Here is a 26,895-nt window from a genome sequence, read left to right as displayed (position 1 = left end):
CCTCTAGTCGGAACCTGGTGACCTTGCGTGTGGACAGCAATGGCTTCTTCTTGTACTGGACAGGACCCAACATGGTGAGGGCAGGCCCAGGAGCAGCTGGCTCAGTTTTGAGGCGCCTGCCAGACACTCCTGTACCCCTGAATCCCCTGCCTTTACACGTGGGTGGGGCCGGCTGCTGACTGACCTCTCCCACTGCTCTCTAGACCGGAAGTGTTCTGGGGGTGCTGAGGCTGGAGCTACAGCAGGGGGCGGCCATTCCCTGGCCTGGGAGGGAGTTTGGGGGCTCCTGGGTCTTGCCCTGTTGCCTCAGTCCCACTCTGGTGTGGTTTCCTCAAGGAGGTGGACACGCTGGACATCAGTTCCATCAGGGACACACGGACTGGCCGTTATGCCCGCCTGCCCAAGGTAAGTGAGTGATGGGCGTAGGCTGAGGACCTGGGTGAGGCCAGGGTGGGCGGGGACACCCCTTCTCACTCTGAGTTCTCACTAACTTAGGATCCCAAGATCCGGGAGGTGCTGGGCTTTGGGGGCCCCGAGGCCCGGCTGGAGGAGAAACTGATGACGGTGGTGGCCGGGCCAGACCCAGTTAACATAACATTCTTGAACTTCATGGCCGTGCAAGATGACACTGCGAAGGTGGGCTGGTGCCGTCTAGCTGGTGGAGAGGGGGAGGCAGGGGCGTGGCTCTGGAATCTTCGCCGACGTGCCCGATAGGCATGGCCTGACTGCCATCTTGTTCTGACATCCTGTGACAAAGCATTTTTAAACATTTGCTGTACCAGTCGGTGCTGGGTGTGGGCTGTGGCTGGCGGCCCCCTTGTCCCCTGCTCACGCCCTCCCTGCGCCCTGACCCCTCAGGTCTGGTCTGAAGAGCTGTTCAAACTGGCGATGAACATCCTGGCTCAGAACGCCTCCCGGAACACCTTTCTGCGCAAAGCGTGAGCCGTGGGCCTGTTGGCAGGGGCGGGGGCGGGAAGGATTGGAGTCGGCCTTGCGGACGTGACCATCACACCTACGTCCTACGTCCCCAGATACACGAAGCTGAAGCTGCAGGTGAACCAGGACGGACGCATCCCTGTCAAGAAGTGAGCACCCTTCCCCTCTGCCCAGACCTTGCTGACCTTTGCCCCCACTGACCCTGGTCCCCCCGCCCCCCCGCCTCTTCAGCATCCTGAAGATGTTTTCGGCAGACAAGAAGCGAGTAGAGACGGCACTGGAATCCTGTGGCCTCAATTTCAACCGAGTGAGTGGTCTGGGGGCACAGTGGGGTGCCGTGGGGGGACTTCTCTCCTTGGGTTTTACCCCGTTTTCCTTTGTCCGCAGAGCGAGGCCATTCGGCCTGATGGATTTACCTTGGAGATCTTTGAACGGTTCTTGAACAAGTTGTGTCTGCGGCCAGACATTGACAAGATCCTGCTAGAGATGTGAGTGGGGGTGGCTTCCACTGCACCCCGCCTGAGCCCCTAGAGAAGCTGGCCTCTTCCGTGGGGGGAGGGGAGCTACTGGGGATCCTGGCGTGCAAGCACTGTTCCCAGCTCAGAGCCACCTGCCCGGAGCTGCCCGGAGCTGGAGGTGTCACTTTCTCCAGCCCAGTGCAGGGGGACATCTCCGAGGGGCTCGGAGATTTTATGGGTTTGGCATGAGCTCAGTCTGCAAGCGAGGGCTACAGATGAGGTTGGGTCCAAGATCGGGGAGCAGGACGGCAGGCCAAGCATCCGGGCCACTTGCTAGCCAGTGCCAGTGCTGCGGGGTGAGGAGAGCCCGAGAAACCGAGGCCCAGAGACAGATTTGCCCAAGTGCCGGTCAGCGGTGCGGGAGCCAGGTGCAGGCGTTCTGACTCCCAGGTGAGGGCTTGGAATGGTAGCCCAGGAGGCTGACCCGGCTTCCCACCTTCAGCGGTGCCAAGGGCAAGCCGTACCTGACGCTGGAGCAGCTCATGGACTTCATCAACCAGAAGCAGAGGGACCCGCGGCTCAACGAAGTGCTGTACCCACCACTGCGGCCCTCCCAGGCCCGGCTGCTCATCGAGAAGTACGAGCCCAACAAGCAGTTCCTGGAGCGAGGTGAGTGGGCTGCAGCAGGCCGGCAGCGGGGACAGCGGGGAGGCCCCTGCTGACCCCACCGCACCCCCAGATCAGATGTCCATGGAGGGCTTCAGCCGCTACCTGGGGGGCGAGGAGAACGGCATCCTGCCCCTGGAGGCCCTGGACCTGAGTGCAGACATGAGCCAGCCGCTGAGCGCCTACTTCATCAACTCCTCCCACAACACCTATCTCACGGGTGAGCCGGCGGGGGGGGACCCCCGAGACCTCCGGCCTTGCACTGACCCCCTCCCGTAGCGTTGTCCGGTGCAGGGGGTGCCGCCAGGGGCCCTCCGGGGCCTGGGTCTTCTCAGCATGGACCTTGGTGTGCTCAGGAGCAAGGAGCTGGGAGGTGGGGGGTGGGGGAGGGTTGGGGAGGAGGCAGGCTAGACCCCCCAGGCCCAGGGTGTGCTCACGAGACGCCTGGTGGGTGAGAAGGGCTTTTGGGGGAGCTCTCGAGCAGGGGTGGTGTCGTGACTTGGTCTGTTTTTGGAAGGATGACGCTAGGTGCTCTGCGGAGATTGGCTGGCAAGCTGTTTGGGGCCTTGGGTCCCCAGCGGGAGGAGACGGAGGCCGTCTCATGGCAGCAGTGGCCGAGGGGGAGGGGCAGTGAGGGACCGTGGGGGTGTTGGGGATGGTGGCCCCGATTCGGGTCGGTCTGGGGGGTCTTTATCCATCAGCAGCAGGCTGAGTCCTGGGGGCCAAGCTGCCGGCTGGCATTGCGGACCCCGCCTGTGCCGGCCTGAGTGGGCACCGGGGGCTGGGTGGTGGGATGTGGGCCCCGCCCTGGGGATGCTGGGGAGGGATGGTGCTGGTTCCAGTGAACTCGGGCGTCACCAGGGGCCGGCCAGACAGAACAGGGCCGCCTGCCGCCAGGGCCTGTCCCAGCGTGGCCTGGTTTGCCGCGGGCCTGGGGGGCGGGGCGGAGCCCGCAGGCCAGGGCGGCCGGTGACGGAGCCTCACCCCCAGCTGGGCAGCTGACGGGGACCTCGTCGGTGGAGATCTACCGGCAGGTGCTGCTGTGGGGCTGCCGCTGCGTGGAGCTGGACGTGTGGAAAGGGCGGCCGCCCGAGGAGGAGCCCTTCATCACCCACGGCTTCACCATGACCACCGAGGTGCCGCTGCGCGACGTGCTGGAGGCCATCGCCGAGTCCGCCTTCAAAACATCGCCCTACCCCGTCATCCTCTCCTTTGAGAACCACGTGGACTCGTGAGTGGGCCCTGAGCTGGGCGCCCCGTGACCCAGACACCTCTTCCGGGAGCCTTTAGTGCATGGGGGGGACCCCGGCCCCGGAGATGCTCCCCCCACGTCGGACCGCTCCCGTGACCTCCGACCCTGGGCCCTTCCACTGACCCAGTGGGCCTCTGACCTGCCCCGCCAGCCTCAGCTCTACCCCGGGAACCTCTGACCTCTGACCTCGGCCTCACAGGGCCAAGCAGCAGGCCAAGATGGCCGAGTACTGCCGCACCATCTTTGGGGACGCGCTGCTCATCGACCCCCTGGACAAATACCCAGTACGGGGCCTCCGGGGCCGGGCGGGTGTGGGGCGAGGGCTCCCCGGTGGGCTCTAACTTGTGCATGTCCGCCAGCTGGCCCCGGGCGTCCCCCTGCCCAGCCCCCAGGACCTGATGGGCCGAATCTTGGTGAAGAACAAGAAGCGGCACCCGCCCAGCTCCAGCGTCCCTGACAGCTCCCTGCGCAAGAGGCCGCTGGAGCAGAGCAACTCCGCCCTGAGCGAGAGCTCCATGGCCACCGAGCCCTCCTCGCCCCCGCTGGGTAGGGCCGACCCGCCTCCCCCACGCTCCTGCGCTCCGCCCACCGCCCCTCGCTGCCTCAGCATAGGGGACCCTGCTCCCCGGCACTCACCTCTGAGCTGGATGCGGTCACTTCCTGACCTCAGCTAAGGCCGACCTGAGCTCTGACTTCCGGCCTCAGCAAGCCACGTCCCTCTCTGACCGCACAGACTTGTGACGCCGCCTGTGACCCACCGCATCCGCCCACCGCCGGGCCACAGTGCCGACTAAGGCCGACCCCTCAGTCCACTGTGGCCCTCTTCCCTCTGACCCCCACCAAGCCCCGCCTCCGGGTACGGCCCTGACTCGCCCTGACCGGCGGCCACCAGGGCACCTTACCCCCCACTGTCGAGGCTGTCTGACCGATTCTTGCCTCTTTCCTACTCCTGCTGGGCCTAATCTGAGCTGAACTTTGACCCTCTGGCTGTCAGACCACCCAGCCGCTGGCCTCTGCTCGCCGCCAGCCACGCGGCCCTGCGAGTGCTCCACAGCGTCTCCACGCACGCCGGGGCAGCCCGTCCCTGAGTTCCGGGTGCCCTGACCCTCGACCCTGTGACCCTGTCTTTGCAGGCTCCCCCAGCTCTGACAGCTGCGCAGGCCTGAGCAACGGGGAGGAGGGGGGCCTCGAGAAGCCCGGCCTGGAGCTTCGGAAGTCCCTGGGTGAAGAGGGGCTGCCGCAGGGCCCCGATCTTCTCGGGCCTACTGACCGTGAGGATGAGGAGGAAGAGGAGGAAGAGGAGGAACAGGCAGACCCTAAAAAGCCAACCACGGACGAGGTCAGCCTGCAGGCGGCAGTGGGGGCCAGCACACATCCCTTTCCCCGGCATTTGATGACCTGCCCGCCAGGCGCACACTGGGCTGAGGTCTGGCCAGGGTCAGGCACTACCCGTCTTCCTGCAGTTCAGAGGGTGTGGGTTAGCGGGAAGGGGGTGTCGTAGCCGGAAGGGGGTCACTCAGGCAAGCAGATGATGTTGGTGGCAGCGGTGAGGGTTCAGACCTGGGAGGCGGCTGGGAGAGCTGAGCTGGGCAGCAAGCGGGCGGGGCAGCCCTGGGGCCGGGAAGGGCACGTGCAGAGGCCCTGCGGGAGGCCCGGGGGTGCAAGAGAAGGGTTGGTGTGTGAGGGGGGCTGGAGATGTGTGAGCGGTGCAGAAGGCAGAGGTGGCCGGTCAGGAGATGAGCACTGGGGTGCCCAGCTGCTGTGGGAGTGGCTTCACCTGTGGTGTTGAGATCAAGGGTCTTGTGAGCCGCCAGAGGAGAAGGCAAGGTGGTACCTGCAACGCGACGAGATGGGGGTGAAGATGGAGCCCATGTGTTCGGGGCCAGTGGGCTCCCAGGGCTGGGGAGGAGTGCCAGGTCCTGAGAGGCAGAAGGGCCCTGGGCCGGAGAGGCGGCGTGGGGCGGGGCCCTCGCTGACGCCCACGGGTAGCATGACGGCAGGTGGGGGAGAGGCAGAGGTGGGGGGGACAGCCGCTGGCCCTGGGGCGAGCACCACTGATGTGCGGCGTTTGGGGCCCACAGGGCACTGCCAGCAGCGAGGTTAATGCCACGGAGGAAATGTCGACACTTGTCAACTACATCGAGCCGGTCAAGTTCAAGTCCTTTGAGGCTGCTCGAAGTGAGTTGGTCCTGGATAGTCAGGGTGGGAGCCAGCTCAGCCCTGCCAGACCTGACCCCCTCCGCCGCCCCCTGCCCCTCCAGAGAGGAACAAGTGCTTCGAGATGTCCTCCTTCGTGGAGACCAAGGCCATGGAGCAGCTGACCAAGAGCCCCATGGAGTTTGTGGAGTATCCTTCCATGGGGGCCCCGTGCCCAGGCTGGGGTGCCTGCAGGCCAGCTCGGGCGTTCTGACCATCTGCACGGGGGCCTGGCAGTCCAGCAGCCTGGGGTGCAGGTGGGCCTGCACAGGGCCTGGGCTGAGAACCGGGGTTCCAGGGCAGCACCTTGAGCGAAGACGGGGAGCAGGAATCTGGGGTGCGGGGTAGGCCCGGGGTGCGGGCCCGTGCGCTGTGTGGCCCTGACTCAACCTCAGATACAACAAGCAGCAGCTCAGCCGCATCTACCCCAAGGGCACCCGCGTGGACTCCTCCAACTACATGCCCCAGCTCTTCTGGAACGTGGGCTGCCAGCTGGTCGCGCTCAACTTCCAGACCCTGGGTGAGCCCTGGCCCAGCTGCACCCCTGACCCGGTGCCCACGCTCACTGGCTTCTGCCTGAGTGACCTCTGACTCTAACCTTAGTCCCACAAACCCAGCCGAGGCCTGGGCTAATGCCTCCCCCCACACCCCCCCTCCCCACCGACTTGGCCGAGGCTGGGGACGTTCCTGTCCGGCGTGTCCGTACCCGGGGCCCCACCACAGACGGGAGTCCATCTGCCCCTCCGGCTGGCCCCGTCCTGCCTAAGTCCTGACTCTGCCGCCTGTGTGTCCCTGCCACGTCGCCCTAGATGTCCCCATGCAGCTCAACGCGGGCGTGTTCGAGTACAATGGACGCAGCGGCTACCTGCTCAAGCCCGAGTTCATGCGGCGGCCTGACAAGTCCTTCGACCCCTTCACCGAGGTCATCGTGGACGGCATCGTGGCCAACGCCTTGCGGGTCAAGGTGGGGCCCGGAGGGCTCGGGCGGGGCCGGGGCGGGGCTCAGCGGCGCCTCACCCTGCTGGCTCCCCAGGTGATCTCGGGGCAGTTCCTGTCCGACAGGAAGGTGGGCATCTACGTGGAGGTGGACATGTTCGGCCTCCCGGTCGACACCCGGCGCAGGTACCGCACCCGCACCTCCCAGGGCAACTCCTTCAACCCCGTGTGGGATGAGGAACCCTTCGACTTCCCCAAGGTGAGCCCGGCACGGCACCCGCCCGCGGGCTTCCCCACCGCTGGGGGGGGTAAGGCGGGGCGTCCAGGCGGGGCGTCCAGGCGGGGCCTGCCACCCCACCCGGGGCCTGCCCAGGTCAGGCTCGGGCTGCGTGTGGTGGGCGAGGACAGCAAGGGCTGCCCATGGGCTTGGGGACTGGTCACCTGGTCACCTGTCGGGTCAGCTTGTGAGGGAGCCAGTGGGCGCTGCCCCGTGGCGGGCCAGGGCCCCGGGCTCAGCGGGCTCTGCCCTCCCAGGTGGTGCTGCCCACGCTGGCGTCCCTGCGCATCGCGGCCTTTGAGGAAGGGGGCAAGTTCGTGGGGCACCGGATACTGCCCGTGTCTGCCATCCGCTCAGGTGAGGCCACGCGGCTCTGGGCAGATCGGGGGCAGCGGCGGGGGCTGGGCCGCCTCTCACTTTGCCCCGTCCCCCACCTCCCAGGGTACCACTACATCTGCCTGCGGAACGAGGCCAACCAGCCGCTGTGCCTGCCGGCCCTGCTCATCTACACCGAGGCTTCCGACTACATCCCCGATGACCACCAGGGTGGGCCGGGTGGCAGGCAGCCTGCTGGGAGGCCGAGGGGCATGGGTGCCGCCGGGGCCGGGCGCGGCCAGCTGGGTGACCCCAATTCAGAGCGGCAGACGGACCTGCACACGAGGGGGGAGGCGGGGGGGCGGGGCGTGGTTCTGTGGTTCTGTGGTCCCGCCGCCCTTCCAGAGCTGGGGGGAGGGAGCAGCCCCGGCTGCCGCGTGCCCTCTCTGAGACCCTTGTCCCTGCCCCACCAGACTACGCTGAGGCCCTGATCAACCCCATCAAGCACGTCAGCCTGATGGACCAGAGGGCCAATCAGCTGGCCGCTCTCATTGGGGAGAATGAGGTAAGCTGGGATGGGGCGAGCTTGCGGGGAGCCCTGAGGGGCAGTCGCGGTGGCCTCCTTTCCTGAGTGGACTGCCTGGGGCCTCGCTGCAGACTCCAGCTTCAGGCACTTCCCACATCCTCCCCCGGCCTGGAAAGCCTGTTCCCCTTTCTGGAGCCTTCTCTCACCCAAACCCCAAAATAAGCCACGTGAATGCTGCATGCCCACTCCAGGCTGGGGGTGCGTGCTCTTCACCTCCTTACTCCATGGACCCCCACCCTGGGCTCTGCTTCCAGTGCTGACCCGGTGGCCTGGTGTCCCTCCGCCCCTGCTGGGAGAGGTTCCCAGGGGCTGGAGTCCCTCTAGCTGCAGGCAGAGTGAAAGCGGGGTGTGGGCTTCAGAGACTTCCCTAGGGCAGCCAGAAGCCACAGAACCTTTTAAAACGTGGTCCTGGGAGCCAGAAGATGGGCGATGGCCTCTGTGGGGAGGGGTCAGGAGCACAGGCGCCGTGTCCATCGAGACGTGCTCCCAAGGGGCCTGCGGCAGGCAGCGATGAGCAGCTCGGAGCTGGTAGAGGGAGAGGCTGGTGCCCACTCTGCGGTCACTTCCTTTGTGATTTAATCAGGAGCTAAGCAACGAGGAAGATGAGCAGCTGTGGGCAAGGGTGGAGAGGGGACATGGAGAGGGCAGGAAACTTGGGGCTGAGCCAGGCCTTCCGAGAACAATCTGGAAGTTCGTGCGCACAGGCAGTGAGTTCTGGCATCCTAGAGAAGTGATCTAGCCTTATCATCTGCACCCAGTGTGGATGCGGCTTAGAGATGCCATTTTATTCCTGTCACTCTGCACAAACTGACCCAGCAGCCCCTTGCTGTGCATGAGGCGTCCAGAGCCTGACAGGTTAGGGGGGTTGCTGACAGGGCCCCCTGGGCAGGACAAAGGCCTAGGGACAACAGCATTTCTGGAAGGAGCGTTCTGCTTCCACCCCACAGGCTCAGGCTGGCCCCGAGACCTGCCAGGAGACCCAGTCTCCACAGCTGGGGTCCCAGCTGTGCCCCAACCCTGCGCCCAGCCCGCCGGACGCCTCTCCCCGCCGGCCCCCCGGCGCTGTCACCTCCCCCACCAGCCCCTCCCTCAGCAGCCCAGGTAAGAGGCTGCCTGGGCTGGGGTGAGCTGAGGGGCCGCCTGCCTCTCCCGTTTCCTCATGCCTGCCTCTGCCCCCAGGGCAGCGGGACGACCTCATTGCCAGCATCCTCTCAGGTAGGGGTGGGGCCTGGCAGGAGGTGTGGGGGTGCTGCCTGGGCTCCACCCGCCAGCTACACTCCCCCGGCTCTTGTCCCTTGTTCACAGAGGTGGCCCCCGCCCCACTCGAGGAGCATCGGGGCCACAAGACTCTGCTGAAGCTCCGAAGCCGGCAGGAGCGAGACCTACGGGAGCTGCTGAAAAAGCACCAGCGCAAGGCCGCCGCCCTGACCCGGCGGCTGCTCGACAGCCTGGCCCAGGCCCAGGCCCAGCCCCGCGGCGTCCTGTGAGTGTGCGAGGGCGGGCGACAGGCCCCTCCGACCCTGGCCTGGCTGGCAGCCAGCCCACGCCCGTCCCCCGCCGGGCATCACCAGAGGGGTCTTCCCACAGAGGTAGAGAGAGCGCGGATGAGGATGCGGGGAAGCGGCTCCTGGAGTTCCAGAGGAAACAGGTGCAGACTCTGCTGGAGCTGAGGGAGGCGCAGGCGGTCACGGAGACCCAGCGGAGGAAAGAGCACGTGAAACAGGTGAGGGGCAGCGGCGGTGAGGCCGCACCTGCCTGGACGGGCCTGTCACCTGCCTGTGCCACCCGTTGCCCACCTGTGTCCGCAGGCTCAGCAGCGGCTCAAGGAGATTGTGCAGGACGCACATGCAACTCAGCTCAAGAGGCTGAAGGAGACCAACGAGAGGTGAAGGCGCGGGGTCCTGTGAGCGGGTGCGGGCGTCCCCGCCGCCAACTCATCCTCTCCCGCACCGGCCCCCCAGGGAGAAGAAGGAGCTGCAGAAAATCCTGGACAGGAAGCGCCACAACAGTATCTCCGAGGCTAAGACAAGGGAGAAACATAAGAAGGAGGTGTAAGGACGTGCGGGCTGGGGGGTCTCGGGGTGCAGGGCCAGCAGGGCTGGGGGGCTGGGCACTGAGCCCCCGGCCGTGCTCCTGTGCAGGGAACTGACGGAGATTAATCGCCGGCACATCACTGAGTCAGTCAACTCCATCCGTCGGGTGAGTGAGGCCCGGGCCCCCTGCCCCGCCTTCGTGACCAACAACAGTCTCCTCTGAGCCTGGCCTGGCACTGCTGAGCTGCGGCTGCTGGAGCCTCCCCCGTGGGCACCACCTCACCTTTGCCCACGCTAGCTCCAAAGCCAAGTGTCGCAACAATGCCCACGGCCCTGGAGGTTTGGGGCCCTGGGCCTGCGCTGTGAGGCCATCCCCGATGACCGCTGAGGAGCCCGCGTCTGGGCTGCCCTAGAGGCCGGCTGAGCCCTTGCCCCTCGCCCCTGCAGCTGGAGGAGGCCCAGAAGCAGCGCCAGGAGCGTCTCCTGGCTGGGCAGCAGCAGATCCTTCAGCAGCTGGCGGAGGAGGAGCCCAAGGTAGGCCTGGAGGCGTGGCCAGGGGCCTGCTCGGTGCTGGGGGCTGGCCTGGCCTGTGATACTTGTCCTTCGGCAGCTGCTGACCCAGCTGGTCCAGGAGTGTGAGGAGCAGCGGGCGAGGCTGCCCCAGGAGATCCGCCGGAGCCTGCTGGGCGAGACGCCGGAGGGCCTGGGGGACGGGCACCTGGTAGCCTGTGCCAGCAACGGTCACGCACCTGGGAGCAGCGGGCATCTGTCCGGCCCTGACTCGGAGAGCCAGGAGGAGAATACGAAGCTCTGAACTGGCTGAACCAGAGGTGGCCGCAGGGCCAGGGTGGGCACTGGGACGAGGGCTTAAAACACTAATGATCTTTTTTAATTTGTTTTTTAAAAAATCTTTTTATCTTTAGAAATTTTATTTTTTTAAACTGAGTCAAGTACATCACACTAACTCCCTTCCATCACTTCCAGAGCCCGTGGGCCCCCACGACCTCCCCTTCCCCACTTCTAGGAAAGGGGCTGGGTCACGAGCCTGGGCTGGGAGGGGCCTTAAATCCCCCCCCACAACATGACACCCACCACCCAGAGTGGGAGTCCTCTCCCTTGCTTCCCAAGGGAGCACGTGAATGGGAACTTCAAGCTCTGGGCAGTAGGAGACACAGTCTTTATTCTTTGGGTATTTTTTTTACATGAATAAAAGATTTCAGGGACCCTGTGTGCAGTGTGGTTTGGGTGGGGCAGTGCCAGAGGTGGCAAGCTTTGCCCCTTCTGGGGACTTTGGTTTCCTCACCTATAAAATGGCTTTGTGGGGAAGAGGTCAGGCCCCCAGGGGAGGGCTGCTGGGCTTGAGCGCTCTTGAGACCTTGCCTGGGGCCTGCAGATAAGAGGCTGATCTCCTCACTGGGAGGTCTGGAGCCCTCTGGCCTCCTCCAGGCTTTCCAGCCTCAGCCTTCAGCTAAGGCTTCTGTTTTCTGTTACTTTCTTTCCCCCATTACTTTTCTCCCTGGAGGGCTCTTGGCCTCCCTTCTTGGAGGTGCAGGCCTCTGTTGCCTGCCCTCCAGCCCTCCTGCCTGATAGGACCCAAGTGCCAGGATCTTCCCCAGGGCTCTCTGGGCCTACATGGGCATCTGACTCTGGATCAGGAATGGGGTAATCAGGGTGGAACTGGGCCCCTCACTACCTGGTAGTGACTCTAGGGGAGGGAGCTGACACATGGGCTGGGAGAACCAGCACCCCCTCATCCCTGTGAGGGAGATGTTATTCCTGTTTTACAGGTGAGGAAACTGAGGTCCAGAAGTCACGAGTGCCAGGCCACAGCTAAGTCAAGACGCCTTGACCTGGAGGTAGGGTGGGCCTGGACCCTCTGGTGGACTGTCTCCAGCCAGCTTGGAGGACCCGCTCCAGGCCTCTACCTCTGCCCAGGCCATCGAGGAGTGGCAGACCCGCAGCGAGGGTGCGGCCGGGCTCTGCAGCTGGGTCAGGCTGGCACTTCTTCAAGGCCTCTCCCAGCTTCCTGGCGCTTCCAGGGCTGACCGCCTCCCTCCTCCAGAGGAAGGCTGCCTCTTATCTGGGCTTATCTCCTGCCAATTGAGTGTTTTCTTTCTTTGTTTTTGCTTCAGCCTCAGGCAAACACATGGGATGGGGTAGCTCAATCCCTGGCTTCCAGATTGGGGCCTTCCCCCAATCTGGGGACCGTGCCTAGGCTTTCCTGCTTCTGCCTGCAGGCTTTTCTAGCCCCCAATCTGCCCACCTTCATGGGCAAATGCCTCAGCAGCCAAGCCGTGTCTTCCAGACTCCATTTAAAAAACACTACTTCTCAGTCTCCAGGGTCCTCAAAAACCAGGCTAAACACTAAACTGGGTATCACAGTCAAGCCCCTTGAAAGCCTGGTCTCTGCTGCTCCCCCATCTCCACCAAGTCCCAGCCCTAACTCACCTCCTCCCTGAAGTCTCCCCTTTCTCCAGTCTGGCTGGGAACCTCAGCCACCCCCACCCCGCCTCTCCTCTCCCTCCCCGCCTTCTTCCGGGCCCCTCTGCTAGAAGAACACTCAGCTGGCTCTAACCCCACTAAGAAAGGCTGGCCCTCCCCCTGCCAGAAAGCTCGGACAGCGGAGGCTGTGGCGCAATTTGTGTCTGTAAACCCTGTACAACCAGCACAGGCTGCTGCTGGTCTATAGGGGGCGCCAATAAATCTGGAACTGAGCTTCGAGCTCCGCTCCAGGTCCTGGTGAGACTGCTCCGGTTCCCTAGTGCTCGCTCGCTCGTCTCGCAGCCCTCGGCCGAGCCTCTCGCCGCCCCCTCCTGCACGTCCTGCCAGTTCCCTGAGCTGCGCTGGCCCCGGGCCGGCCACACAGTAGCTGCTCGAAAGGACTGACCCAAATAGGAACAAGTGACCCTCCCCGGGGGCTGGCGGTACGGTTTGGGTTTGCAGAGCGCGGAATTCGGGAGGACGGGTGGGGCTGAGGTTCCCAATTAGCATGTTAGCGATAAGGGCCTGGAGGTCCCCGGGGGTTCAGCAGCTCTGGCTCTGCTCGCCGCCGCGCCCCCTTCCCGGTCGCTGTCCCGGACAACAGCCCTCCACGACTGTTTCCCTTGGGTGTGAAACGGGGTCATCTCCTGAAACGGCGCTAGCGCTCCCCCGGGCCCGCGAGCCGCAAGCGACGGACAGACGACTCGGCGGCACAGACGCGGGCTTTATTCGCAACCTGCCCGAGCGTCGGGCCGCAGTTCCGCCGGGGAGGCCAGGGGCCTGGGGAAGTCGGGGTTTTCCCAGTGGACGGACGGACGTCCAGGCGCGAGGCTTGGCGCAGGCGCCTTGGGGCAGCCCCGCAGCGCAGGGCGGGATCCCCGAGCCACTTCCGGCGCTACGGGCAGAAACTTTTTAAAACTTCCGATGGCTCCCAGCCTCCGTGGTCCTGACGCACACCGGAAGGGAACGGGGCTCTGGGTCAAACCTCCCGAAAAGGACTGGACGCGTCGCGAGACTTCCGCCCGCATCCAAGATGGCCGCCCGCGAGGCCCGGGGAGCTTCGGGACGAGGGCCGGAAGGTCACTGGGAGGGGGCGGAGCCTCCGCGCCCCAAGTTCCGATCCCACCAGGACTGAATGATGCGCGTCCAGCTGGGGCTTTGCCGCATCTGCGTCGCGGTGCCCGCGCTCTTCGGACGAGGAAGTCCCTTCGGGGTGGGAGGAGGAAAGGGTTGAGTGAGTCGCCTCCTGCTGTCAGGTCCTTCCACTTCCGCGATCCCTCCGCTCAGTGGGCCCCGGGGCGGGGGCAAAGGCCACAGCTCTGGGAGGGAGCCCTGGGGAGGGGCTACCTAGAGCCAGAACTCTAGCTCCTGGAAAACGGGCTGCCATCACGAATTAAAACGGTTACAAGTAGAGTTCCAGACACCCGAAAGGGGCGGCGGGAGGATTCATACTACCAGGCCGCGCGCTCCGCGGATTTGGGGGCCCAGAGAGCTCTGACCTTCGGGAGTGAGGCCCCGGCTTGCCTTGGGCCTCCGAGGAGCAGAGTGCAGGACTACAGGTCCCGGCATGCCTTGGGCCTCCGAGGGGCAGAGTGCAGGACTACAGGTCCCGGCATGCCTTGGGCCTCCGAGGGGCAGAGTGCAGGACTACAGGTCCCGGCATGCTCTGGGTCTCGGGAGGGCCGCGCCTGTGGGCGGGGTGCAGCGCTGACCCCGCGTGTCCGGGGCGCCCGAGGGGCCCGGCCGGCGGGAGGGCCCGGGAGTGCGATCTCGCGAGCTGCAGGGCTGCGTCGGGGTCTCGCTCACCTGGAAGGATCCCTGAAATTCGTCGCTCATCCTCCGGAGCTCGCGGCCGTAGCGCTGTGCAGCCCAGAGGTTGGGGGGCGCCGAGCGCGAGCGGCCCCGGAAGGGGCTGAGTTCTTCCTCGTCCGGCCCTTCATCCTCCTGGGCCGCGGTGGGGTAGGAACTGTGGCGACTCCGAGTCTCCACTGCTCCGGCCTCTGCAGAGATTCGCGGGATGAATCTCAACTTTTATGTCACAGATCTTAATTGAGCCCCAATAATGGACCAGACCCTCGGTGTATAAAATGACCTTCCTCTGCTGGGCACAAAATACGCGTGTAAGAAACAACTAAGCTGTTAGTACAAGACCGTGGGCGCCCGGCACCTTCAGGGTTGCTCTTCATTCTACAGCTAGGGAAGCGATCCCCTGACCCGGGAGGTGCCTTAACCCAGCCAGGGCCTTTCTGCACCCCACGTCACCTGCTGGGGTCCATTTGCTCCCACAGCTGCTCTGGAGAAAAGTTCCAGAACTGTCTCTTGCCATTTAAGAGTTATATTTGTGGAGCACTGCTGTGTCTGGGCCCGGGTGTTACCTCATTCACTATCCTAGCCTTTCTGGGGGTGAGCCCTAACATTGCCCATTTTATTTTTTAAAATGTATTCTTTTTTGCATAGAAGAACTGGGTTACAGGCCAGAGGTGAGGGATGGGAGGTAAAAGTATTCACCAGAGACAGAGTGGGGAGCAGAACAGGCAGGTTGTTCTGCTCTACACTGTGAGGGGAGCTGCAGGCGAAACAGGAGAGGTCTGCTGTGCCCTGGCAGGGGCTTGGGGCTACCGAAGTGAGGTGGTAGCACTGAGACGTAACTCCTAGGCTACTAGGGAGACCCCAACATTGCCTATTTTGCAGAAGAGACAGAGGCTTAGCGAGTTAGGATCTACCAGGATCACACAGCTGTAAAGCTTTGAGGGTCAAAGTCCCTCAAGGTTTGTTGGAATCCAGAGTCCACTGATTATCCACCCCTCTTTCCTTATCCAGCCTCAGCCTTACTGCCAGTGAAGGTGTAAAGGTCACATGAAAGAGTGGGAGGGTGCTCTGTAAGCTGCAAATGCACTGTGGGGTCTTTACTCAGAGAAGCGCCTGAATTCCCCATTTGCCTGATCTGTATTCTCTGAGCTGTCACCCCATCCCAGCCAACCCCACCCCATATCCAAGCCAACAAAGACCTAGACCCATGCCCAAGAGCACAAGCCAGAGTGAGACACAGAGTGAAGATGGGCCTAGAGCAAGTCCACACGGGCTCATAGTCCACAGCAAAGCTTGTTTTTGGTGGGTGTGGGGGTCACTTTGGACAGAGGGGTAGGCCAGGGTCAGAAGTCAGGGTGAGAATGTTTTATCCTGCCCATGAGGCCTTCTGCAGTGCCTGAGAGTTCCTGGGGCTGCAGGCCTCCAGGGGTCCCAGCCCAGGCGCTGGGAAAGCTGAAGAGGGACAGCTGAGGAGGGATGTGAGGACTGTATCCAGAGGGCCGGGGTAGGAGGGTGAACACGAAAGGCAGGGCCGAGGTCTGGGAGGACACCATAGGAATTGAGGAGCCAGGTGACCGCGGGGAAGAGGTCAGGGCTGGAGGAGCCAGTGGTGGGGAGAGCCGAGGGGAGCAGGCCTGCCGTGGAGCGTGGGCAGTGAGTTGGGCCTGCACCTCAACTGTGCTCCTGTTGTGTGACCCATGGGCCACTGTGAGACGGGAAGCGCTAGCTTCCACACTTCACACTGGGAGCCCCCCCCCCCCCCCCCAGTGCGCAGCCAACTTCTCCCTAGTTTACTGCTGACAATAGAGAACAGAGGGGTAGGAGGGGCCTGATGTCAGGCGGCTGGCACATCCGGCCTGGCCACTTAGGGCTCAGGAAATGCCGGTTTTCTTCTCTAGGCTCTAAGCGCCCTCTTCACTGCAAACAGTGGGCACGAGGCTCAAGAGTTGGGAGTGGGGCCATCTGCCTGTTTTGCTGCCCACTGTGTCTGGTGAGTCCTGCATCACTGCCTGTACCCTAGTTCTTGTAAACATAAAAAGCACTGGGAGTGGCCTGCAGGTGGGCTTTGTTTGGGCACTGCCCAGGAAGCAGAACCAGGCTCACAGTGCTTCAGGGGTCCGGCTACAGGATGGTCCCCAGGAAAAGCAGAGGTTCCAGACTCCCTGCCCCACTCAGGAGGGTGGAGCTGAGCAGAAAAGAGGAGAATCTGGAGAGGAAACTGGAGAGGAAGGAAGCAGGATGGAGCCAGAGGAGACTTGCGGCACAGGGAGCAGAGACACGTGACCGAGCGGCTCTTATTTCTTGGCCCTGGACTGGGTGACACAGATGGGGGGTGAGAGACTTGTGGGGAGGTGACGATGGCAGCTTTTATCTTGATTTTGATTTTGCTCTTTCCTCCCAGACTTGTCTGGCTGTTTCTGGCCCTTTTCTATGGGTGGGGGGGGGGGGTGCTTTAGCCTCAGGGCAGCTTTCAGGGCTTGCTTTGGTCAGTCCCTTTAGGGTGGACTTTCACTCACGAGGGGACGGGTGACTTCTGGTGCTGGATTTAGAAACTACATTCTTCACGTTTGCTGTATTGCACACGGATGCATTAAAGATCCTTCCCCTTAAAGATCTTATATGTTCTATCTTGATGCAGCAGACGGCAGAACAGGCAGGTTTGGGAGTTCAGGGGTGCCGCTCTCCCTGCCCTGTAACAGTCTGACTTCATGACCACCTCACCACACCCTGTGAGGTATGTTTACCCACTATCCCCATTTTACAGAGGAGAACACTGAGGCACAGGGAAGGGACAGCCGAGGCACACAGCAGTGCCAGATCCAAGCCTGACAGCCTCTGTCCAGGGACTGTGCCTGACTGCAGGGCCCCAGGCACCCTCCAGCAGCGTGTGGACCACCCTGAGGGTCCAGGGTGGGAAAGTCCCCTCTGGGCGCCCCCTGGAGCCCCTCTGTGGGGTGGGGTTTTAACCCACACTCAAGGCGGCAGCATCAGAGACAGGCATATGTGGAAACTGGCCTTAAGGTGATCTTGCTGGAAAACCCTGAGGGCCCCTTTGTGAACTGGGGGGGGGGGGGGGGACAGCCAGCCTGGCAGCACCATCCCACTCTCACTCAGCTTTCACCCACAAGGCCCACGGGCAGGGCAGAGCCACCTTTCTGGCAGGGAAGGTAATCTGGGCTCCTCTCTGGGGGAGACCACAGGTGATGCCCACACCCACATTCTCCTGAGAGCCTGGCAGGAGGTCACCTCCCTCCACTCCACCCCAGCAAAGCTTTAAGTTCTTTGACCACTGGCTTCTGGGTAAGAGGGCGGGGTTGGACACATCCACATTCCCAGCAGCTTGGAGGACAGCTGCCCCACCCTAGGCAGGCCTGTCAGCCTAGGGCACCTGCAGGCTGCCTATGAATCCTCCAGCCTTTTGAGGTACAAGAGCCCCGTACTGGCTTCCAAAGAACCTACCAGCCCATTATTAAGGAAATCAGAAAACATTAAATGTGGAGACCAGCAAGAGGGTTCTGTAAATGGCCGGAGAGTAGATACTGGAATCATCAAAGGCCATAGTTTCTGCCCAACGCCTGCATCCCTGTGAACTGCTACTAATTTTATTCCCATTTTGCAGTTAAGAAAACTAAAGCATGGGGCCTCCCTGGTAGCACAGGGGTTAAGTCTCAGCGCTGTGAAGCTTGAGTTCCATCCCCGGCCAGGGAGTGACCCTCATGGCACAGCAGACCCCTCCTGTCTCCCTGCTGCTCCCTTTAGCAGTGTTTCAGTAGATCTGCCTGTCCTGCTCCCCACTGTCTCTGGGGAATTGTCTAAACCCTCACCTCAGCCCTGTACCCCAGCTCTTGTATGCATAAAAAATAAATCTTCAGGGAAAGAAAAAGAAAACTAAGGCAGCATAAAGGCTTAAGCTGCCTGAGCCCTGGGTGGGGCCAGAGCCTGGAGCTATAGCTTCTCCCCTCTCCCCGCCCTCATCACCCCACCTTCCTTCCCCCCCCCCCCATCACACCCCACAGCTCACCTGCACGTACCTGCCCCAGGCCCCACCCTTGCCCTGGAGCTGGCCCAGCACAAAAGGGCTCCCTGCCCTGGGAGACACGAATCTGCCAAATCTGGGTGGTGGCCAGGCAGCCATAAGTCTGAAGAGTGAAGGACCTGCCCACGGAAGGGGAACAGGGCCCTGTGGCTCCCCAGGTGACTGGCACTTCTGGCACTTTGGCGTCTTGTATGGGAAAGTTCATTTGCTTTCCAGCCTGGATGCTACAGGGCAGTGGGAGGCCGCCCGCTGCCCCTGGGGCTCAGCTCCTCGCTGCTTCAGAACCTCTTCCTTAAAATCTGGTTTCTCAAGCTATGCCTGCCCTTCCGCTCTGGGCCATACTCCTGCTCACCCTGATTCACGCAGGCTGCCCCACATCCCTGCCACTCTCTTCATCACCATCTTACATTTTCACAGAGCCCGTGTGGTCCTTGCCAACTCTGGGCCTCTCCAGCCCTGTCTCTCCTCCACCTCTCCTGACACTTATTCCTGTGGGTATAACTGAGCCCTGATCACCACCAGTAATACCAGCCCAAACCTCCCTCGGACCCACCCCCTTGGTACCCCGGCTCGTGATGCTGGGTTACCTTGGGGCTCCTCTCCTCTCCTAGGCTAGCCGACCTCTCATCCCCACCACCCCTCCCTGCATGACCCTCAAGCCCTCTTCCTCCCCCAGGCGGGGACCAAGCGCTTTGGCTAAGCCCAGCTCTGCTGCTGCCTCTGCTCCTGGCAACACTGAGGGGCAGGGCAGCCGGAGAAAGCGCAGGCCGGCACGTCTGTGCAAATTCACAGCCACTGAAGGGGCCCTTCACATCGCCTGGCACACCTCCCGGGCTCCTGGACGGCCACTTCAGACTCCTTTCCCCTCACGCTCACTTTGACTCTGACCTGGCGTGCTTCCACAGAGGAACTGGGAAAACCACAGGAGAAACTTCCTGCCCCTGCCCCCTCCAGTGCCCTGCCCCTGGGTGCCAGACCCCTCTCTCCTCCTCTGTCCAGCAAGTCTCCCCTCAATCCTGGATGGCGCCATCAGCTTACGAGCTTGCTCTTTTTTTCTATTTTAATAGCATAAATAAATAAAGCCACCTTCCATTGACCCTCCTTGGGCCTTCAGCTGCCGCCTATTTCTCTGCTGCCCATTACCAGAGACAGAGCTGCCAATAGTGGGCTTCCCTTCCTGCCTGCAGAGGTCTTCTGGTTACCCCCCACCCCCACCCCTCTGGGCAACCTTCCTAAAGCTGCTCTGGCACTGGCCCGGGTAACAGCCCACTCATACCCCACCTAGAGCATCTGCAAGCTCAGGCCCTGCCTGCTCTGTTTCCCTCCTACCTGGCTGCCTGCTGTCTCCAGAGCCCTCTCCACCTGTCTGCCGCCCCAGGTCGGCCCAGGTGCTCTCCCGTTCACACCGGCTCCTGCAGCCTTACAGGACACACCACATCAGCCCATCAGTCCCGATCCGGGGATCCAGCGGCTGCGTGCGAAATCCCCCCTGGACCTCCCTCTACTGCAAAACTCTACCAGCTCGCCACAAAGGCATGCTCAGCTGAGCCGCCACCATCTGGGCTCCTGATCTTGCCCAGCCTTCTCTGCTCCTGAGCAACCCAGAGGTGCCCAGGCCAGGTTCCCTCCTGGGCTCCTTCCCTCATGCGCTGCCTCCAGTCCAGCAAACCCAGCTCTCCCTTCACAATAACCTGCAGTCCAGCAGCTGCCCACGTGGCTTACATCCTGCTGGCTGGCATTTGTGCAGTGCTCCCTCTCACCTGCAGACCCTTGCAGACTAGTCTCAACACAAGGGACCCTGGTGACATTTTTTAAAAGATTTATTTATGGGCCCTCCCTGGTGGCGCAGCGGGTTAAAGCACTGCACTGAGAATCTAAAGCCGCTTCCGCATGAGTTCGATTCCCGCCTGCCCCGGAGGTGACCACATGGCGCGGCAGACCTCTCCTGGCCCGCCCGCTGCTCCCCTCAGCAGTGTACTTCATCCATCTGCCTGTTCTGCTCCCCACTCTGTCTCTGGTGAAGCCTCTCGCCGCCCCTGAGCCTCTGGCCTGTACCCCAGTTCTGTATGCACAAATAAATCTTTAAAAAAAAAAAAAAAAAGATTTATTTATTTATGCACACAAGAACTGGGATGCAGGCCACAGGCACGGGGGTGGGGGTGAGAGGATTCCCCAGAGAAACTGGGGAGCAGAACAGGCAGACTGACAGAAACACACTGCTGGGGCGGGGGAGACAGGAGAGGTCTGCTGCGCCATGTGGGTCACTCCCTGGCCAGGCACTGCAGTGACTGCAGATAAAGTCATAGTGCTGCACTAATTTAACCCCTTCACCACCTGGGAGGTCTGCTGTGACTTTCCTGATGCCCAAATCAAATGCGAGCCTCACTCAAAGCACCTCCTGTCTTCACCCAAAGTGACAACTGAGGTCCTGAGGGGTCTTCAGGGCCCTGCCCAGCTACTGCTCCTCCACTGGTGCCCCTCTCCCGGGAGCACACCTGGACCACATCCTGCCTCAGGGCCTTTGCACAGCTCTGCCTGCCACCCCTCTTCCCACCCCTCATCCCTCCTAGTCTGCTCGTGTTGCTTCTTACCAAGGTTGACCCTGACCACCTCTGTGGTCAGTCCCTGGGCAGGGCACAGAATTGGGGGTTCCAAAGAGAGAGCCTTTGTTGAGGGTTATTTCCCCACGTGGGAGTAGAATACAGGCTTCTGAGGGGTCAGGGCTTTATCTCCTTGGTCACTGAGGCACCCTGGCACTGGAGATGCTCACGGCCCAGACCAGCAGCAGATACACAGAGGGGGGGAAGGAAAGCTTCCCCTTCCAGGTTGGGTGGAAAGCTATGTGGAATTGGAGAACCTGTCAGGTGACCCCAGCCCCTGGCTTCCTGACCGACTGTGGCGCTCAGCCTGACAGCATGGGGGACTGAGGGAGGAGAGAGGCTCTCACAAGCCTTCCTGCCTGAAGATGGGGAGACAGCAGCTGAGCTTTTAGCAGGTAAGGGGCATGATTTTTGTTTTCAGATCTCGTGGTCATTCCTGGAGCTAAGGCTGGGGTGACCACTGGGGAGGTAGATTACTGCAAGATGGTCACTGCCCATCCCCCCACCTCAGCACTGGGCCTCCCTGGGGCAGTGTGTGTGTGGAGGACTGCCTCTGCTCCCGTCTCCACAAGACCGCTGCCTGGGAGGGCCGACTGCCTCAGGGTGTCACCTCACAACCGTGTGAGGACCACATGGTGTGGGTGTGAGCTCAGGGCGGGGACAGAACATGGGGGCTGCTGGCAGGCGGCAGTCTGTGGCAGGGCACCTCCACTTCTCTGCCTTGCTTCCTACCAAAGGAAAGGAGCAAGTGTGACCTTAGGCAAGTCACTTCCCCTTTCTGGCACACTACCTGCTTGGCCCCACACATAAATACACCGAGTGTTTATTTAGCACCTGCACTATAATTAAGTGCTTTCTACTTAGTCTGGATTAATTATCACAACAGTCTCACCATAGTGGTGATTAATTGCTGTTTTACAGAAGAGGAAACTGAGGCCTGGGGAGCCACCCAGTGTGTATGGATGGGCTGGGTTGCAGGAAGCCAGGGGGCTGGACAGGCAGGTCACTGGACAGGCAGGTGGCTGGGGAGGGGCATGCCTACCTTCATAGTGGCTGCTGCCAGTTGGCTGCCCCCGCTGGTCACCAGCTACTCCTAGGAGGTCTGGGGCCGTCCTCTGGTGCTGGCCCAGGCGGGCCCCTGTGGGGCTGGGGCGCAGGCCCCTATATGCAGGGCTGGAGTCTTCTTCCTGCTCACTCTGCTCAAACTCTGGGATCTGGAACATGCTCTGGGCTGTGGGGGGAAAGATGGCAGGTAGTTAGGGAACAGCTGGGGCAACGGCGGTGGCAATGTTGGGGAGCAGGAGCCCCTGATTCCCTCCCCACCCTGAAGCCCCAGGTTCGCACTGCTTCCCGTGCTCCCATCTGTCCGCTGCGTCTGGCCGGGCGGGCAGCTCTGCCAGTCCACCCAGGACCTCTCAGAGTCCCGGTGCTGTGGAGGCCCGCCCCCCCCCGCCCCTCCACCCCCCCGGAACGGGCAACAGGTCTCACCCCTAGCCCGATCTCGAGGCCCCTGAGCCCCGCCTGAAGCCTTTCTCCAGTACCGAGGGAGCCCGGCTCTAGTTGCCGTGGCAACGGGAACTGCCACGGACCGGGCCCAATGAACTCTCGAAATGTCACGGGGCGGGACCAGGGGCGGGGCCGCTCCCGGCCTGGCCCCGCCCCCAAAGCCCCGCAGCACGGCGTCCCCCGCCTCCCTCCCGGGTCCCTTCCTCATCCCGCGCCAGAGGAGTGTGTGGGAGCAGATGAGGATTCTTTGGGGTCCCCCCTAGAACCTGGAGGCTAGCTTCTGCTGACAAGCTCTTCAGCCCCTCTGGGCCTCGGTTTCCATCCCTATAAAATGGGGATAATGACACTTCTCCCAAGAGCCAGTGACCTGGTAAATCAAGTGGTGATGACTGCGGGTGAAAGCCCTTTGCAAGGCCCCAGCTGAGGCGCAGCCTTCGGGTGCTGTTGTTCCGTCGTCTCCGCTCCCGGTGCACTGACGGGGTCGGGAAATCCCGCTCCCTCCCCTCCCCACAGTGGAAACCCCGTGCCGCTCGCCTCAGGGCGCCACTCCCCGCGCCATCTCGGTCGCGCTGGAGATAAGCGAGGGAGCCTCCTCCCGGCGCTGAAGGGACGGGGCCCCTGTGAAGCGGCCGTAAGGCGCGCGGGGTTCGCTCCTGGCGGGCGGCCGGCGGGGGCGTGGGGCGGCGGACCCGCGGCGGCGGCTCGGGGGCGGGGCGCGGTGGCCATCTTGGCTGTGGGCGGAAGTTTCCTTCAGAGAATGGGTGAGGGGACGACGTCGCCGCCCCCGGCCGGCACGATCTGGGTTTGATGGGCCGGAGAAGCATGGCAACTGGGAGACCCTGGCACAGCCCAGGGCCGGTGGCCCCGGGCACCCGCAGGATGCGGCGAGGCCGCGGCGTCTGGGCCGCTCGCCGCCTCCGGTAACCCCGGACACCCGCCCGCGGCGCACCTGGCGCCAATTCTCGAATCGCTCGGAGCCGGGAGCGGCGCTGAGCAGACGAGCCGGAGTTGGACCCTGCGCAATTTGCGTAGTGAACGGCGCCCGCGCAGGCGCAGGAGGGCGGAGCGGCGGGAGCCGGGGAGCCGGAGCCCCGGGTCCCAGCGACCGGAGCCGGCTCCCCCAGCGGCGGCCTGAGGACCCGGCGGCGGCCTCCTGCCGCCTCCGGCAGCTGGAAAGTAAACGCAGTGTGTGGGGGGCGTGGGGACAGCGTCCGGATCCAGAGGACAGAGGCAGAACGCCCTCCCCGTCCGGATTATTGCAGGGGAGACAACCCCCCAGTTTTGGGAGGGGGAGGGCCGGGCGTTGAGCGTCCCCCGGCAGCATCAGCTGCACCGAGCCGACGGGCTTCGGCTGGCTCTCCCCCCTCCTGCCAGGACGACTCTGAGCGATCAAGGCCTGGGACCCCTCTCTTTCAGCCTCTACAGCTCCTCCCCCGCCGTGGCCTAGGGAGCAGACACCCCTACCTCCCCTCTGCTCAGAAGAAATTGCCCTTCCACACGCTGAGTGAGGGGCCCAGGGCAAGAGCCAAGCTGCCTGTGCCCTGCCAGAGCAAGGGTTCCTCTGTTGGGGGGGAGGGGCCGGCCAGTCACAACTTCTGCCCTCCTGAGTTCCCTCTGTCTCAGCGCCTTGCAACTCCCACCCTCTCTATTTATTTCCCTGGCCCCCTGCCAGCCCCTCCATCTCTGTCTCTGGGACTCAGGCCCACCCCTCTGACATGGAGAGTAACCTGTCTGGCCTGGTGCCTGCTGCTGGGCTGGTACCTGCACTGCCGCCTGCCGTGACCCTGGGACTGACCGCGGCCTACACCACTCTGTATGCCCTGCTTTTCTTCTCCGTCTATGCCCAGCTTTGGCTGGTCCTCCTGTATGGGCACAAACGTCTCAGCTATCAGACGGTGTTCCTGGCACTGTGTCTGCTCTGGGCTGCCCTGCGTACCACCCTCTTCTCCTTCTACTTCCGAGATACCCCCCGCGCCAACCGCCTGGGACCCCTGCCCTTTTGGCTTCTCTACTGCTGCCCGGTCTGCCTGCAGTTCTTCACACTGACGCTTATGAACCTCTACTTTGCCCAGGTAACCATGGTAATGGGTGGAGGTGGACTGCGGTGTGGCCAATCCCCCTGGGAGCTCAAGGAATGATGGGCACCTCTGTTCCCAGGTGGTATTCAAGGCCAAGGCGAAGCGTCGGCCAGAGATGAGCCGAGGCTTGTAAGTACTCCGGACATGGGTGGGTTAGACCCCCAGGCCAGGCTAGGCCAGGGCAGAGAGCAGCCCCCGCCCAGGCTGAGGCTAGGACAGCCCAGCAAGTGTTTGTGACAGAGCTCGAAATGTTCCCACCTGTGCGGATGGCTGCAGAGGCGTTGCCCACGTGGAGCACAGTGATTATGGAGACCTTCGTGATACCTGGGGAGGGTGCCCATGGCATCTGCGGTTGCTGGAGAGCTGGAGGCCCCCGCCCTCAGAACCTCCAAACAGGGGTGACCTTGGGTGGTGACACTCCTGTCATTGGAATAAGTTTATCAAGAACTTCACAGACGGCTTTTTTCGCTTTGCAACTTATCTGTCACATTGTTAACCCCCATTTGAGAGATGAAGAAACCGAGGCCCAGGAAGGAAAACCAGCTTGTTCAAGGTCACAGATCTAGCAGGAGGCAGATCCAGGGCGTCACCTGAATTTCTGACTCCCCAGTCCAGTGTCCTTCCCACTGTGCTGCAGACTCAGTTACCTTGTGACCGCTGTGGGCCCCGCTCTTCCTATCAGTAGAACCGAAAGGCCAGGGCTCAGACTGGATGACCTGATTGCACAGAGCCTTCCAGGGCGCGGCAGGGTGTTGGGGGTGCAGGGGCCGAGGCGGGCACTGACTGTGCTGTGGGCTGCAGGCTGGCTGTCCGAGGGGCCTTCGTGGGGGCCTCGCTGCTCTTTCTGCTGGTGAATGTGCTGTGTGCTGTGCTGTCCCGCCGGCGCCGGACACAGCCCTGGGTGCTCCTGCTGGTGCGCGTGCTGGTGAGCGACTCCCTCTTTGTCATCTGCGCACTCTCCCTTGCCGCCTGCCTCTGTCTGGTCGCCCGACGGGCCCCCTCCACCAGCATCTACCTGGAAGCCAAGGTAGGGAGGCCCCCCACTGATGCTCTGGTGTCTTTTGGAACCTTCAGGGTAGGGAGGAAGGTGGGCCTTCTCTCCCTGAGAGTCTCCTGTTGTCACCCGTGCCAGGGGACCAGTGTGTGCCAGGCAGCTGCTATGGGCGGTGCCATGGTCCTGCTCTACGCAAGCCGGGCCTGCTACAACCTGGCAGCTCTGGCCTTGGCCCCCCGGAGCCGGCTGGACGCCTTCGACTATGACTGGTACAACGTCTCCGACCAGGTGGGCCTTCCCAGCAGCCGGGTTTGCTGGCCTCCGGCGGGCCTGGGCCATGTGTGGGTGCCCGGCGGGCACGATGGCAGCACGGCACAGCCCCTGCTTGCCCACAGGCGGACCTGGTGAACGACCTGGGGAACAAAGGTTACCTGGTCTTCGGCCTCATCCTCTTCGTGTGGGAGCTGCTGCCAACCACCCTGCTGGTGGGCTTCTTCCGGGTGCACCGGCCCCCGCAGGACTTGGTGAGGGTCGGTGGAGAGCGGTGGGCACGGAAGCCCAGGGCTGGGGTGGGGGCGGGGTGGGGGAGGCCAGAGGGCAGGAGACAGCATGGACGGCGGCTTCCCCCTGCAGAGTACCAGCCGCATCCTCAACGGCCAGGTCTCTGGCTCCCGCTCCTACTTCTTTGACCGGGCCGGGCACTGCGAGGACGAGGCCTGCGCCTGGGAGCACAGCCCGGGCGAGAGCACCAGGTAGGGCCCTGCCCTGCCCGGCTGGCTCTGCCCTTAGAGGACGAGGGCTGCTTGGCCTCTGCCCTGCTGCCCTGCGCCGGGTGGGTTCCGCCTCCGCCTCCTGCTGCGCAGGCCCCGACCTCTCACCCGGAGACGCACCCAGCCGCTGTCTGCAGGGCGGGCTCTCTCCAGACGCCCTCTCTCCCGGCCCTTGCGAGTGTGGCCGGTCGCTGCCTGGGACTCACCCTGTTTCTCTGCCCGCAGCATGTCGGGCAGCCTGGGCTCCGGGAGCTGGTATGGTGCCATCGGACGGGAGCCAGGCTGGTGTGGGGGCAGCCAGACGCGGACCACGCCTCTGCTCTTCTCCCAGGTGCTGGGTCCAGGCAGCCACCACCACAGTCTCTACTCCACTCCACAGACGTGACCCCCCATCCTGTGCCCCCAGGACACAGAGACCCCAGTCTCTCCTACCCCAGGCTCTGGGGCCAGTTTTATCTGCTGCTTCTTGCCCAGGAACCTGGGAGCTGTGGTCACTGCCTCCCCCCCCCACCCGTTGTAGTGAGCTCCTGCCACCCCCTAGGATGGGGGCCTGGCCCTGGCTGCCAGATGCCCACAGCACCCTGGCATGACCTGCCACCTCCGCTTCTACATCGGAGCCAGCTACCTCTCCTGCGCCTGCCAGTCAATAAACAGTGTCTGTGCCCCACGTCGGCCCACCTGTCTGTCTGTCAGTCTTCCCTGTTCCAGGCACTGTGGTCCGGGGGCCAGGGCCGATGAAATGCTGGCCTTGCCGGACCAGGAGAGGCGGGCGCCTGCTGTGCTTGGGTCGGGGACTCCTGCCCCTCTCCTGCCCCGTCCCCACCGGAGGCTTCCCTGTCGTCCTCTAGGAGGTCTTCCAGGCCTGGGTCAGATGACAAGGTGGCCATTATGCGTCACAGCCCGGCGAATTGGGACTTCTGGGGCCCTTGCGTCCCTGTCCTCATGCTCACACTGGCCTTCGCAGCT

General features: G+C 63.1%; 3 protein-coding genes across 8 annotated transcripts; 2 read left to right on the top strand and 1 right to left on the bottom strand.

Annotated features, from left to right (window-relative positions):
- On the top strand, positions 1–12,398 carry PLCB3 (phospholipase C, beta 3 (phosphatidylinositol-specific)). The gene is made up of 31 exons (XM_012725312.1): positions 1–74; positions 337–405; positions 496–636; positions 859–938; positions 1,032–1,085; positions 1,168–1,243; positions 1,324–1,424; positions 1,897–2,063; positions 2,134–2,280; positions 3,051–3,291; positions 3,512–3,596; positions 3,672–3,858; positions 4,446–4,651; positions 5,394–5,490; positions 5,574–5,658; positions 5,904–6,028; positions 6,318–6,472; positions 6,542–6,703; positions 6,979–7,078; positions 7,163–7,267; positions 7,510–7,601; positions 8,570–8,723; positions 8,802–8,837; positions 8,928–9,105; positions 9,210–9,345; positions 9,431–9,507; positions 9,584–9,673; positions 9,764–9,821; positions 10,103–10,189; positions 10,266–10,502; positions 11,443–12,398. The coding sequence occupies exons 1-30, from the start codon at positions 72–74 to the stop codon at positions 10,467–10,469; spliced, it is 3,498 nt and encodes a 1,165-aa protein (XP_012580766.1). The 5' UTR covers positions 1–71; the 3' UTR covers positions 10,470–10,502; positions 11,443–12,398.
- BAD (BCL2-associated agonist of cell death) lies at positions 12,243–22,756 on the bottom strand. 3 transcript variants are annotated; one of them, XM_012725317.1, is made up of 4 exons: positions 22,455–22,756; positions 21,624–21,812; positions 13,943–14,136; positions 12,243–13,342 (listed from the first exon to the last, which is right to left on the bottom strand). In XM_012725317.1, exons 2-4 carry the CDS (start codon positions 21,802–21,804, stop codon positions 13,217–13,219), a joined length of 501 nt encoding a protein of 166 aa, XP_012580771.1. In that variant the 5' UTR covers positions 21,805–21,812; positions 22,455–22,756; the 3' UTR covers positions 12,243–13,216. The 3 variants fall into 3 exon arrangements, with proteins under 3 accessions (XP_012580771.1, XP_004682729.1, XP_012580770.1); XM_004682672.2 differs by lacking the exon at positions 22,455–22,756 and adding an exon at positions 22,070–22,129; XM_012725316.1 differs by lacking the exon at positions 22,455–22,756 and adding an exon at positions 21,926–22,002.
- Positions 22,757–22,842: 86 nt separating this feature from the next.
- Positions 22,843–26,596, top strand: GPR137 (G protein-coupled receptor 137). Of its 4 annotated transcripts, none has more exons than XM_012725313.1 (7): positions 22,843–24,159; positions 24,245–24,294; positions 24,967–25,192; positions 25,298–25,447; positions 25,555–25,689; positions 25,793–25,911; positions 26,261–26,596. In XM_012725313.1, exons 1-7 carry the CDS (start codon positions 23,803–23,805, stop codon positions 26,517–26,519), a joined length of 1,296 nt encoding a protein of 431 aa, XP_012580767.1. In that variant the 5' UTR covers positions 22,843–23,802; the 3' UTR covers positions 26,520–26,596. The 4 variants fall into 4 exon arrangements, with proteins under 4 accessions (XP_012580767.1, XP_012580768.1, XP_012580769.1 ...); XM_012725314.1 differs by having other exon boundaries at positions 22,846–24,159; positions 25,555–25,683; XM_012725315.1 differs by having other exon boundaries at positions 22,847–24,159; positions 26,155–26,405.
- The last annotated feature ends 299 nt before the right edge of the window (positions 26,597–26,895 follow it).

This window comes from Condylura cristata, unplaced genomic scaffold (assembly GCF_000260355.1).
Source record: "Condylura cristata isolate star-nosed mole 26May11 unplaced genomic scaffold, ConCri1.0 scaffold00015, whole genome shotgun sequence".
Taxonomy (NCBI): Eukaryota; Metazoa; Chordata; class Mammalia; order Eulipotyphla; family Talpidae; genus Condylura; species Condylura cristata.
Note: the sequence above shows the minus strand (reverse complement) of the source record. Positions and strands in the feature narration are given on the sequence as shown.